Source organism: Salmo salar, chromosome ssa01 (assembly GCF_905237065.1).
Source record: "Salmo salar chromosome ssa01, Ssal_v3.1, whole genome shotgun sequence".
NCBI lineage: Eukaryota > Metazoa > Chordata > Actinopteri > Salmoniformes > Salmonidae > Salmo > Salmo salar.
Genome location: NC_059442.1, coordinates 148,798,871 through 148,811,066, shown reverse-complemented (window position 1 = coordinate 148,811,066; position 12,196 = coordinate 148,798,871). Strand labels below are relative to the sequence as shown.

Sequence of the window (12,196 nt, the reverse complement as noted above, 5' to 3'; positions counted from 1 at the left end):
TGTACCTTTGAATCAACATTTCTCATGTTGAGCAGAGCATCCACCTAATGTTTTACAAACTCATATCATTGTGTGGTATTGATCATTTGCACGTTTTCTGACAAGCTGATTGTCAAAGCCTGTGACACAGACAAAGGCCCTGAAGTGAGAAGTTTTGCAAACATTACTCCAGTCTGTCTTTATGTTACACCACTTGATCCGTGTTGGAGCTCTATTTGCTCTTATTATCAGATATAGGTCACCTGAAAATATTTTTTTGGTGTGCTTGATTTAAATTGAAGTTAGCCGTTTTGGGACCATTGTTTCTATTATACAGCTCAAATTATTGTTATTAGTCAAAGAAATTGAAGTTATGTCCATCATGAAGTTATGTTCGTCTCTTGCAATGGGAATGGATCCCTTTGTTTCCTGGCTTGAGCACCACTGGCACTGGTCTGAGCCATGTAGGACTCCCGAGTGGCGCAGCGGTCTAAGGCACTGCATCTCAGTGCTGGAGGCGTCACTACAGACCCCGGTTAAATTCCAGGCTGTATCACAACCGGCCAGTGGTGTAAAGTACTTGAGTAAAAATACTGCAAAGTACTACTTAAGTACTTTTTTGGTGTATCTGTACTTTACTATTCATATTTTGACTACTTTTACTTCACTATATTCCCAAAGAAAATGATGTACATTTTACCCCATACATTTTCCCTGATACCCAAAAGTACTAGTTACAATTTGAATGCTTAGCAGTACAGGAAAAAGGTCCAATTCACACACTTATCAAGAGAGCGTCCCTTGTCATCCCTACTGCCTCTGATCTGGTGGACTTATTAAACATAAATGCTTCCTTTGTGAATTATGTCTGAGTGTTGGAGTTGCCCCTAGCTGTCAAAAAAAGAAAATTGCCTTCTGGTTTGCTAAATATAAGGAATTTGATGTATATAATTTACTTTTACTTTGTACTAACTTTTGCTTTGTGGTCCCGTGTGGCTCAGTTGGTAGAGCATGGTGTTTGCAACACCAGGGTTGTGGGTTCAATTCCCACGGGGGACCAGTACAGAGAAAAATGTATGAAATGTATGTATTCACTACTGTAAGTCACTCTGGATAAGAGCGTCTACTAAAATGTACTTTTACTCAAGTATGACAATTTAGTACTTTTTTCACCACTGTACTTGAGTACATCTAAAATCTGATACTCTTAGACTTTTACTCAAGTAGTATTTTACTGGGTTACTTTCACTTGAGTCATTTTATATTAAGGTATCTTTACTTTTACTCAAGTATGACAATTGAGTACTTTTTCCACCTCTGCAACCGGCCTGATTGGGAGTCCCATAGGGCGGCACACAATTGGCCCAGCGTCGTTAGGGTTTGGCCGGGGTAGGCCTTCATTGTAAATAAGAATTCAGAACTAACGTTGGCTAATGCGATTAGCATGAGGTTGTAAGTAACTAGAACATTTCCCAGGACAAAGACACATCTGATATTGGCAGAAAGCTTAAATTCTTGTTAGAAATATTATGCTAAAGAAAGTCAAGTGAAACATTGAACAATGTTGTGTGTTATTACATGCTGACCAGACCGGACACGTCGCGTGCACGAGCGTCGCAAAATAAATTTAGAAATACATGTTATTCAATTATTGCACCCACACTGCTCTCGCACCAAACGAGCGTCTGCGATGCCAAGTGCTAAAATAGAACTCCTTTCTATTTCTGACGCAGATCGTGCTGCAAGTCCTGCCTCTCCCATCTCCTCATTGGTTTATAGAAGCAGGTACCCACGTGCCATCCTCATTGGTTATACCCACGTGGGCGATTGAAAGACGAAATGTTTTGGCAGTTGTCGTGGCAAAGATGAAAAAGCTTGGAAGGAGGAGAGATGACTAGAAACTATTCGGTTGGCCGTTTTATGTGTGGATTAACTGTTGGAGTAGAATACATTGTGCATTTCAGGTAAAATAACAACTCAATGTTTATATCCCAGGACAAATTAGCTAGCAACAGCTGTAATACGGCACCGACGCAAACCGACCGCACTCCAATAATTACCCAATCATGTGGTTTGAGCCTGACAACGATATCAAAGATACTTCTAACCTAAAATAGTATATTTCAGTTAGGGGACGCCTCCTCTGAAGTGCGCGTGTGCACAAACTCAATTCAACCTTCCACGCCGTCTAAACATCGTAACTTTGGCAAAGCGTCAAGTCTAAAACGTATACGCTGTTCGTGACATAGTTTTGGGAAAATAATAATGTATTGATCAGTTTCATCGATGAGAAAATTTGCAGAATGTTGGCCCAGTTTCACCCTCTCACACTACACGCGACTGGACGTGTCAGGGTTACCCCTTCTGTCTGTGACGCGCTGTCAGCTGACTGCAGTAAATTCACCAACCTTCGCTGCAAACACAGAACAGCAGCTGGAGGAACCACATTCTTGTCCGTCTGTTTCTCTCCGAACTAAACAATGGCTAGCCAGTCCCAGGGTATCCAGCAGCTTTTGCAAGCTGAAAAACGAGCTGCAGAAAAAGTAGCAGAAGCCCGCAAACGTAAGTTAAAATCTGCTGTCATTGAACGGCGTAGATACCTTGATTAGTTAACGTTAGCTAGCTTAGTTTAACTTTTTTTCTGGAAGGTAGCTAGTTAATGGCATAAGTAAAATTTTAATTATAAACAACTACTGTAATAAACCCCAGATTTGACAGCCAACATATATATTTATTCCTAACTGCAAAGTGTGAAGATGGCAAGCCTTCAATCAAAGATGACTAGCTACCTAGCCAGCAGATCCGACCCGCTTGCTTACAGCTGCGCAATTAGGTTCGGACAGACTTCCTGTATAGATTTAATGGCGTTTAAGACAACCGTGAACTCGTCAGTAATCTTCAGGTCGCAAAGTCGAAGCTTTAGAAAGAGGCCCGAGTTCCTTACTTGGAATTCCGAGTTGGTTGACCATTCAAAACGATTTTGTTTCCCTGTCGGAGCTTGTTTAAAAAAAAGTTGCCTCTGTTTTAAAGGGAAAATTGACAAATCTAAATGTATCCGTTACCCTTCAGTCTACTCCAACGGTTGGTTTCCCAGACCCCGATTAGGCCTACCTCTGGACTAAACACTTTAAATGGATATTCTCCACTGAACATGGTTTTTAGCCCCAGACTAGGCCCAGACTTAAAATCTATGCCTTGATTGTAGGCTACTTGCTTCTTTCCTCACAATTCTTTCACTAAGTCTCATTTCCCTATCAAACAATAGGATTTCACTTCCTATTTTGTCAAGAAGCACACAACAAACTGCGTAGTTGGGAACTTGATTGAACGATGAATTTAATCATTGTTTATTTCACTTACTAGGCCTAAGTGCAGATTTTTTTTCCCTTCGGTTTGATCAGGTAAGAACCGTCGGCTGAAGCAGGCCAAGGAGGAAGCCCAGGCCGAGATTGAGCAGTACCGTATGCAGAGGGAGAAGGATTTTAAGACCAAGGAGGCTGCGGTGAGACACTGGGGGAAAGTTTTAATTTGCAAATGGGAAACATGAGTCATGTTTTCCTAATCATAAGGCACTGTAGTTGGTAGCTAAATTGATAAGACCTTAACATATAATAACTTATTTAATACTTACTGTATGTTTCAAGTGGTTTGTCTTGTAAGGTGGCCTAAATCGGTCTTCCATTTCTCCATTAGGCTCTTGGATCCCATGGTAACTCTGCTGTAGAGGTGGACAAAGAGACCGTGGGCAAGATGGGTAGCATCCAGACCAGCTACCAGCAGAACCGGGAAGGGGTGCTGGGCAACCTGCTTAAGATGGTGTGTGACATCAAGCCAGAGATCCATGTCAATTACCGTTTTGCTGGTTAAACCCCCTCATCACAACCCCTTATTAAACTAAGGAAACACTGAGACACTCTGATTGCACTGCCATCAGTTGACACATGCTTCATTGACACATCTACTACACCCATGCATGGTACAAACCTCTTTGCTTGCCTGCTCACAACTTTAATGTTATACCCACAAGTTTATTTTCTCTATAAATATAATCAACAGATGTGTATATGATTCAAATAGGTATACATTTGTCCAGTCAAAAATAAAGCATATTCACTCTGTTGATTAGTCAAAGCAGGCAGAGGTTCTTTTGGTCCTATCCGGTGTCTCTGTTTCCCATCTTCATTGCTTGTAGTATCAAGGTTTTTATGTAAAGGTTAATATGTGTGTGTGTGTGTGTGTGTGTCTTGCTATGCAATTTTTATTAATATGGACATATTGTTCTTGTTTTATTTGTGGAGACCAAAATACAGTGCTTATTTCACTTAATGGACTGTTAGGCCTGGAAAAAAAAGATTGCTGTTTTGTTTGAATGTTTTACTGCTGTCCCAATTTGAATCTTCATCTCTATGAATATATTATCCTGTATAGTGGATGTTCCTCTGTTCACAAATATTGTGACTTTATTAAACTAATAGTGTTCTCGTAGTTTATTCTTGAGTGACTGAAGTCACCATATCCTGTTTTCCTAATTTATTTCCTAAATTCTACACAAGTGCCTTGTGTTATTCAGCTAGACTGTTGGAACATTTTACATTTACATTTTAGTCATTTAGCAGACGCTCTTATCCAGAGCGACTTACAAATTGGTGCATTCACCTATAATATCCAGTGGAACAACCACTTTACAATAGTGCATCTAAATCTTTTAAGGGGGGGTTAGAAGGATTACTTTATCCTATCCCAGCCTGATTGCTCTGTTCACTGAAATAGAATGGTAAATGCAGCAATAAGGCTGGTTCCACCAGACCAGACTTGTCCAGCAGCCTGATACAGGAACACTGGAACAGACCAAAGAAAGCAGAACAACTGCAGCCATGTCTGGGACTTCTGGATAAGACATCATACATTGACAATCTTGATATTGCTGCCCCTGCTGAGTTTACATGCTTTATGTGCTCAATAAAGTACTTCATAAAGTACTAATTTTATCCTCAAGAGGTCACTACAACATCCCAATATGTACATGTAATCTCAGAACTGATTTAGGTAAAGAATGCTTGTTTCCTCAAACAATAGCTTGAGTACTTCAAATTATTCTCAATTTGATCATTTTTTTATTTACCCTTTATTTAACTAGGCAAATCTGTTAAGAACAATTTCTTATTTACAATGACGGCCTACCCAGCCAAACCCTAACCCGGAAGACGCTGGGCCAATTGTGCTCTGTCCTATGGGACTCCCAATCATGGCCGGTTGTGATACAGCCTGGAATCGAACCAGGGTCTGTAGTGACGCCTCTAGTACTTAGACGCAGTGCCTTAGACTGGGAGCCCCAACATTGATTTTTAATTTACAGTATGCTTTAGATCATTAACATGTTATGTAGCTACAGGTAAGAGTTCACCACGAAAATAAACACATTGAGAATATCTGTGAATGAAAACGTACATTTAGTTGTTTTTTGATGGTAACATGAAATGTCAAATACACAGATGTTATACGATGTTATGTAGGTTTATAACATGTCGACATCGTACGACATCGCGTCATCGTTCGGGCTGCCATGTGGCGGGGTTTGCACTAGTTACCACAGCCAGAAAATCGTGAAAACAAAATATCACTTTTTGGTCTTAATTTAAGGTTAGCAATGTTAATAAGGTTAGGTTTAAAATCATATTTTAAGAAGATAAATTGTAGAAATAGGCGGAGTTTAGGACTTTGTGGCTGTGGTAACTAGTGACGACATTGTGACGGCGGAAATGCCTGCCCTGAACGGTCGTCTGATTGGCTACCATACGAAAACATGCGTGCTACGTCTACATTTTCCTGCCTTGTCAAAAGTCATCTTGCTGTGGTTATTGTATTTAAGTGTGACGTGTGCTGTCGGCGTTTTGCCAGTAGAGTAAACGGGAATCTGGACGTTCATTTGAAAGCTAATAGTTAATCATTCGGTTGTGAGTTATTAGGCCAAAGAAAATCACGCTGGAACCGAGTTCACTATATGTTGTGAGGTAAGCGCGTGCATGCCCGGGCTATCCTCTCTATCATTTTCTCGCTTGTGTTTGACCTCTGTATCAAGCTAGCTACGGGGCAAGCTAGTAGTCTATCAAGTACTGGAGTTAACTTGATAGCTAGCAAAATATTTTTGGGGGTATCATGCAACTTCAGCCATCTCACAATTTAAACCAAATGTTCCAAATGTTCCAAATATCTATCCTGGCGATTGACATCCCATTTTATCGAATTTATGATTTTCATGAAGTCAGTTATGGTTGAGGAACACTTGGATTTTGTATTCGCTAGTTGCAGTACACAAAACGCTACAGTACTTTGTTGCAAACGACTCCTTGATCTCTCCACTTCTAGGTTTCACGTGGACATTTTTCATTATGCTCTACCTATTCCGAAACAAGTAGCTAGGCTATCAAGACAGATCAAATTGTCATGCTTGTTAAATTGTCATCTTCCGCACAAGCTTAAAATATACTCAATATTTCAATGTGTATTCCCTATTCCACAGCTAGAACTTCAGGCTACAAATATGCAACAGTACGTTCTACTTTCTTAATTTTTTTAGGCTAATTCAATTGCAGCCTTTTCAGAGCTATGATGAAACATGTAACCAACTGTGTCACCTATAGGCTCAGTGCACTACAGTAGGATTCCTCTTTCGTTGCTTTTCAAGACCAATTCCATCTCTGAACACGACCCATTAGTTAACCCCTCTGTAACAGAGAAAAAAAGTGGACATTTTTAATGTGCCTACAGCCCAAAGGTGCCATGACCTATTGGTAATTATTTATGGCAGACCAAAAGAACAGTAAAAAAGGTCAAGGCTGGACAACCAGAATAATATAGATTACATACATTTATCTCTCATAGTCGGTACTCACTGATTTTTATTGTGGGAAGTCTGCTTTTAAATTGCACTTGACAGCCACGGGAAACTCTGCCCCAATGCACACATCTATGGTCTTCAGAGACTAAGAGGCTCTTCATCAAGATCTGCCCATCATCTTTTTGAGTTCACTTTCTATTCGATTGCTCTGGAATAACAGAGTAACTCATAACTGGCTTTGTCATATTTTCATTTACTCTCAAATATGTGGATGGGAGGAATGTTTGAGTGGGGAAACAGTGCCCTATTGTCTCTGTGTATCAGGAGGACAGAGTGACAGTATCCAATGGGCCAGGCTGTTCTCTAGCTCTGTAGTTGGCCCGCTTTCTCATTGGCATCACTCCAATGTGACTGAAACTTGTTTGCCTGGCAAGGCTTCTCATTCTCAACAACAGGTTTACTTTACGGACAGACTTATACTTAGGCTAGTTAATAAAGGCAGCAGGGGACAAGTATATTTGACTATGACTTAAATTTTCTCCGCCAGGCTTAACTGACTCCTTAGAAGGTGAAGTGGATTCTTAGTGATTGTTTTGATCTTGGTTATTGGTTGAAATCTGAACGTTTTATGTCCTGCAAACAAAAAGCCATTGATCTGTTTCTGAAACTCGGCCTTTGCAGATTTCCCGAAACCAGTTGGGTCACACAACCATTCTATTCCATGAATGGTCCTATATGAGATTCCTGCTATTTAGTGTACACAAAGCAGTGGAATGATAACACAAATGACAGGTACATTTAAATAAGGCTTAAACACTTCTAAATCAAAGATGGAATGATGAGAGCGTGATCAGAATTTAATGGATAAAATCACATTTGAATTGGCAACCTTTTGGTTATTGTACCTCAACCTGTATTGTTCCACACTATCAGGCTTTAAAAGGTGGAATGTAGGCCTACATTGTCAATTTATTATTTTATCTAGCCTGTGTAGCAACTAGCTAGCTACCCTTTACTGTACTATCTTTGCCTCAAGTAGTGGCTCTTGTGCATTCATTAGGAATGTCTTCTGAAGTCTGGCAATTATGCAACATGTTGGGCAAAATGAGGTAAGTGGTGTACTGTTAGGCTTAGGTCTACTTGATTATGTGGGGTCATTGATGGTGATATCATACAGTGCAGTATTTTTGACCATCTTATTGTTTTGATATCACAATATTATTTTTGCATTAGTTTGCTGTACCTGAACCAAAACTAGTTTGTTACCATCTTCTTTTTAAGTAGGTAGCACTTTTATTTCAGTGACTGATCAAAACATGGCTCTCTCTTGTCGCTCTGCAGCAAACATATGGTGTTTGGAACATCGAATCACAATGCATATAAAATTGTGAGATTCGCAATATGTATCGTGAGCTCCCTGGCAATTCCCAGCCATAGTACACACACTTGAGTAACTAGTAGTCTTCACTAAATAATTGAATTATCACATCTAACGACAATGTTTCAGTTTGTGCAGTCATAGAATGTTTTGTTGGTAATTGTGTCTCAATGTTAATTTTGGTTCCTTACTTTTGTACTCTGCGCTATTTACTGCACATTTCATAATTGCTTCAATCACTGTCCTCTTTGTTGGGGATTGTTATGAGCCAGTTTTATAAGCTGACCTTTCATAAAAGGTGTATGTCGGCCTTGACACCTTTTACCTACTTTTAATTAATGTTTTTAAAAGCTGGAGGTGAGAATAATAAAAAGAATCCTCAGCAATCTACACAGAATTACCCCATAATGACAAAGCGAAAATAGATTTTTAGACATGTTTGCATATGTATTAAAAATAAAAGACAAATCTTATTTACATAACCTGTCTTTTTACGCTGCTGCTGTTCTCTGTGTATGCATAGTCACTTTAACTATACATTCATGTACATGCTACCTCAGTTGGGCCGACCAACCAGTGCTCCCGCACATTGGCTAACCGGGCTATCTGCATTGTCCCACCCACCACCTGCCAACCCCTCTTTTACGCTACTGCTACTCTCTGTTCATCATATATGCATAGTCACTTTAACCATATCTACATGTACATACTACCTCAATCAGCCTGACTAACCGGTGTCTGTATGTAGCCTCGCTACTCTATATAGCCTGTCTTTTTACTGTTTTATTTCTTTACCTACCTATTATTCACCTAATACCTTTTTTGCACTATTGGTTAGAGCCTGTAAGTAAGCATTTCACTGTAAGGTCTACACCTGTTGTATTCGGCGCATGTGACACTTTGATTTATTCAGACCCTTTGCTATGAGACTCAATTGATCTCAGGTGTGTCCTGTTTCCATTGAGCGATTTCAACAACTTGATTGGAGTCTACCTGTGGTAAATTCAATTGATTGGACATGATTTAGAAAGGCAAACACCTGTCTGTATAAGGTCCCACAGTTGACAGTGCATGTCAGAGCAAAAACCAGGCAATGAGGTCGAAGGAATTGTCCGTAGAGCTCCGAGACAGGATTGTGTCGAGGCACAGATCTGGGGAAGGGTACCAAAAAATGTCTGCAGCATTGAAGGTCCCCAAGAACAGTGGCCTCCATCATTCTTAAATGGAAGAAGTTTTGAACCACCAAGACTCTTCCTAGAGCAGGACACCTGGCCAAACTGAGCAATTGGGGGAGAAGGGCCTTTGGTCAGGGAGGTGATCAAGAACCCGATGGTCAGTCTGACAGAGCTCCAGAGTTCCTCTTTGGAGATGGGAGAACCTTCCAGAAGGACAACCATCTCTCCAGCACTCCTCCAAACAGGCCTTTATGGTAGAGCGCCCAGGCGAAAGCCACTCCTCAGTAAAAGGCACATGACAGCCCGCTTGGATTGCCAAAAAGCATGTAATGACTCTCAGATCATGAGAAACCAGATTCTCTGGTCTGATGAAACCAAGACTGAACGCTTTGGCCTGAATGCCAAGCGTCACATCTGGAGGAAACCTGGCACCATCCCTACGGTGAAGCGTGGTGGCAGCATCATGCTGTGGGGGTGTCTTTTTCAGTGGTAGGGACTGAGAGACCAGTCAGGATTAAGGGAAAGATGAACAGAGAAGTACAGAGATCCTTGATGAAAACCTGCTCCAGAGCGCTCAGAACTTCAGACTGGGGCAAAGGTTCACCTTCCAACAGGACAACGACCCTAAGCACACAGCCAAGACAACACAGGACTGGCTTCAGGACAAGTCTCAATGTCCTTGAGTGGCCCGGCTAGAGCCCGGACTTGAACCCGATCGAACATCTCTGGAGAGACCTGTCTTACATCATTTAAAAGCTTAACTTCTTGTTAATCCAACCGCATTATCAGATTTCAAAAAGGCTTTATGGCGAAAGCATACCATGCGATTATCTGAGGACAGCGCCCCACATCAAAATACTTTTTCAAACCAGTACAGGCGTCACAAAATCAAAATGGCGCTAAAATAAATCACTTACCTTTAAAGATCGTCCTCTGTTTGCAATCCCAAGGGTCCCAGCTACACAATGAATGGTTGTTTTGTTCGATAAAGTGCTTTATATCCCAAAAATGTATGTTTATTTGGTGCGCTTGATTCAGTAATCCACTCGTTCAACATGTGTACAAACAAATCCAAAAAGTTACCAGTAAAGTTTGTCCAAACAAGTCAAATGATGTTTCTAATTAATCCTCAGGTACTCTAATATCTAAATAAACAATACAATTTAAGACGGAAAATAGTATGTTCAATAGGGAAGATAAATAACGAAGAGCGCGCACCTCAATCACGTGCGCAACAAGACTACTTTTCTAATTAGAGACACCTTGGAAAAAACTACAACTACTCGTTCATTTTTCGAAAAACAAGCCTGAAACCCTTTATAAAGACTGACATCTAGTGGAAGCCATAGGAACTGCAATCGGGAGCTATTTATTTGTATATCCCACAGACTAGCATTGTAATGACCTGTGACCTCCAAAAAAACAAACATTTTTTTTTTAAATCCGGATGGATTTTCCTCGGTTTTCGCCTGCCATATCAGTTCTGTTATACTCAGACATTATTTTAACAGTTTTAGAAACTTTAGTGTTTTCCATCAAAGTTGAGTGAAGTTCAATCTTGTGCTTCTCTGCGCAGGCTGATATTTTTTCTGCGAGGCAGTCCCGGGGGAGCTTAGAGGGAACATTGATTACATGTATTCTTCGCTGCAAGTTTTAGTCTCCACATCTTACCACAAGGCAAGTGTTCATGTTTTCTTTGACTTAACTGTCTCAGAGTTTGGGCACCATAAAGTCTAGACTTCAGGAAACATCAGAGGGCACCTCCACATCGACAGGACCACAGTGGAGAAGGTGGAAAGTAATTAATTTTTTTAATATTTTTTTTTAAGTTCCTCGGCGTACACATCACTGAAATGGTCCACCCACACAGACAGTGTGGTGAAGGTGCAACAACCTCAGGAGGCTGAAGAAATTTGGCTTGGCACCTAAAACCCTCACACACTTTTACCGATGCACAATTGAGAGCATCCTGTCGGGCTGTATCACCGCCTGGTACAGCAACTGCTCCGCCCACAACGGTAAGGCTCTCCAGAGGGTGGTGCATCACCGGAGGCAAACTACCTGCCATCCAGGACACCTACAGCACCCGATGTCACAGGAAGGCCAAAAAGATCATCAAGGCCAACAACCACCTGAATCACTGCCTGTTCACCCCGCTATCATCGAGAAGGTGAGGTCAGGACAGGTGCATCAAAGCTGGGACTGAGAAACGGAAGCTATTTTTCAGTCTCAAGGCCATCAGCCTGTTAAACAGCCATCACGATCATATTAGAGGCTGCTGCCTATATACATAGACTTGAAATCACTGACCACTTTAATAAATGGAGCACTAGTGATGCACCGATATGATATTTTCGGCCGATACAGATATCCATTATTTTCCCTTCCAAAATACCCGGTATTTAACATTTATGGGGCCTTTTTAAGCATTCTAGTACAGTTAAATAGGTAACACATGGACGCAGCGGTCTAAGGCACTGCATCTCGGTGTAAGAGGCATCACTATAATCTCTGGTTCGAATCCAGGCTCTATCACATCCGGCGATGATTGGGAGTCCCATAGGGTGGCGCACAATTGGCCCAGCATCGTCCGGGGTAGGCCATCATTGTAAATAAGAATTTGTTCTTAACTGACTTGCCTAGTTAAATAAAGGATACACAAACCACACTGACCAAAAAATTATTTAGTTGGCATTTACATATGTCCCCATTTAACAGTAAAACATAATCAAAACCTATTTCTTTCACTTGCTTTTTCATTTCTTCAGTTTCATTCTCAACCAGGATTTCTATGGAAGGCCGTTTGGGTCTTTCCGTGTCAAAAAG

The 12,196-nt window shown here is 40.9% G+C and overlaps 2 protein-coding genes across 7 annotated transcripts in view; both read left to right on the top strand.

Moving 5' to 3' along the window:
- Window positions 1-2,314: 2,314 nt before the first annotated feature.
- LOC106567829 (V-type proton ATPase subunit G 1) lies at window positions 2,315-4,464 on the top strand. The gene is made up of 3 exons (XM_014137601.2): window positions 2,315-2,541; window positions 3,381-3,481; window positions 3,673-4,464. Exons 1-3 carry the CDS (start codon window positions 2,460-2,462, stop codon window positions 3,844-3,846), a joined length of 357 nt encoding a protein of 118 aa, XP_013993076.1. The 5' UTR covers window positions 2,315-2,459; the 3' UTR covers window positions 3,847-4,464.
- A 1,312-nt stretch (window positions 4,465-5,776) lies between these two features.
- The window catches only part of copt1 (High affinity copper uptake protein 1), a 38,350-nt gene continuing 31,930 nt past the window's right edge, over window positions 5,777-12,196 (top strand). For 4 of the 6 annotated variants that reach the window (XM_045690077.1, XM_045690057.1, XM_045690021.1 and 1 more), the window contains exon 1: window positions 5,777-5,990. The gene's annotated coding sequence lies outside the window, so the exon portion shown is untranslated. 6 annotated transcript variants of the gene reach the window in all.

What these genes read in the sequence shown, in the direction of transcription:
- LOC106567829 (XM_014137601.2), top strand. Translation starts at nt 2,460, where the DNA reads ATGGCTAGCCAGTCCCAGGGTATCCAGCAGCTTTTGCAAGCTGAAAAA. An exon ending in AGTAGCAGAAGCCCGCAAAC is followed by an intron (nt 2,542 to 3,380) that starts GTAAGTTAAAAT and finishes CGGTTTGATCAG; the next exon opens with GTAAGAACCGTCGGCTGAAG. An exon ending in TTAAGACCAAGGAGGCTGCG is followed by an intron (nt 3,482 to 3,672) that starts GTGAGACACTGG and finishes TTTCTCCATTAG; the next exon opens with GCTCTTGGATCCCATGGTAA.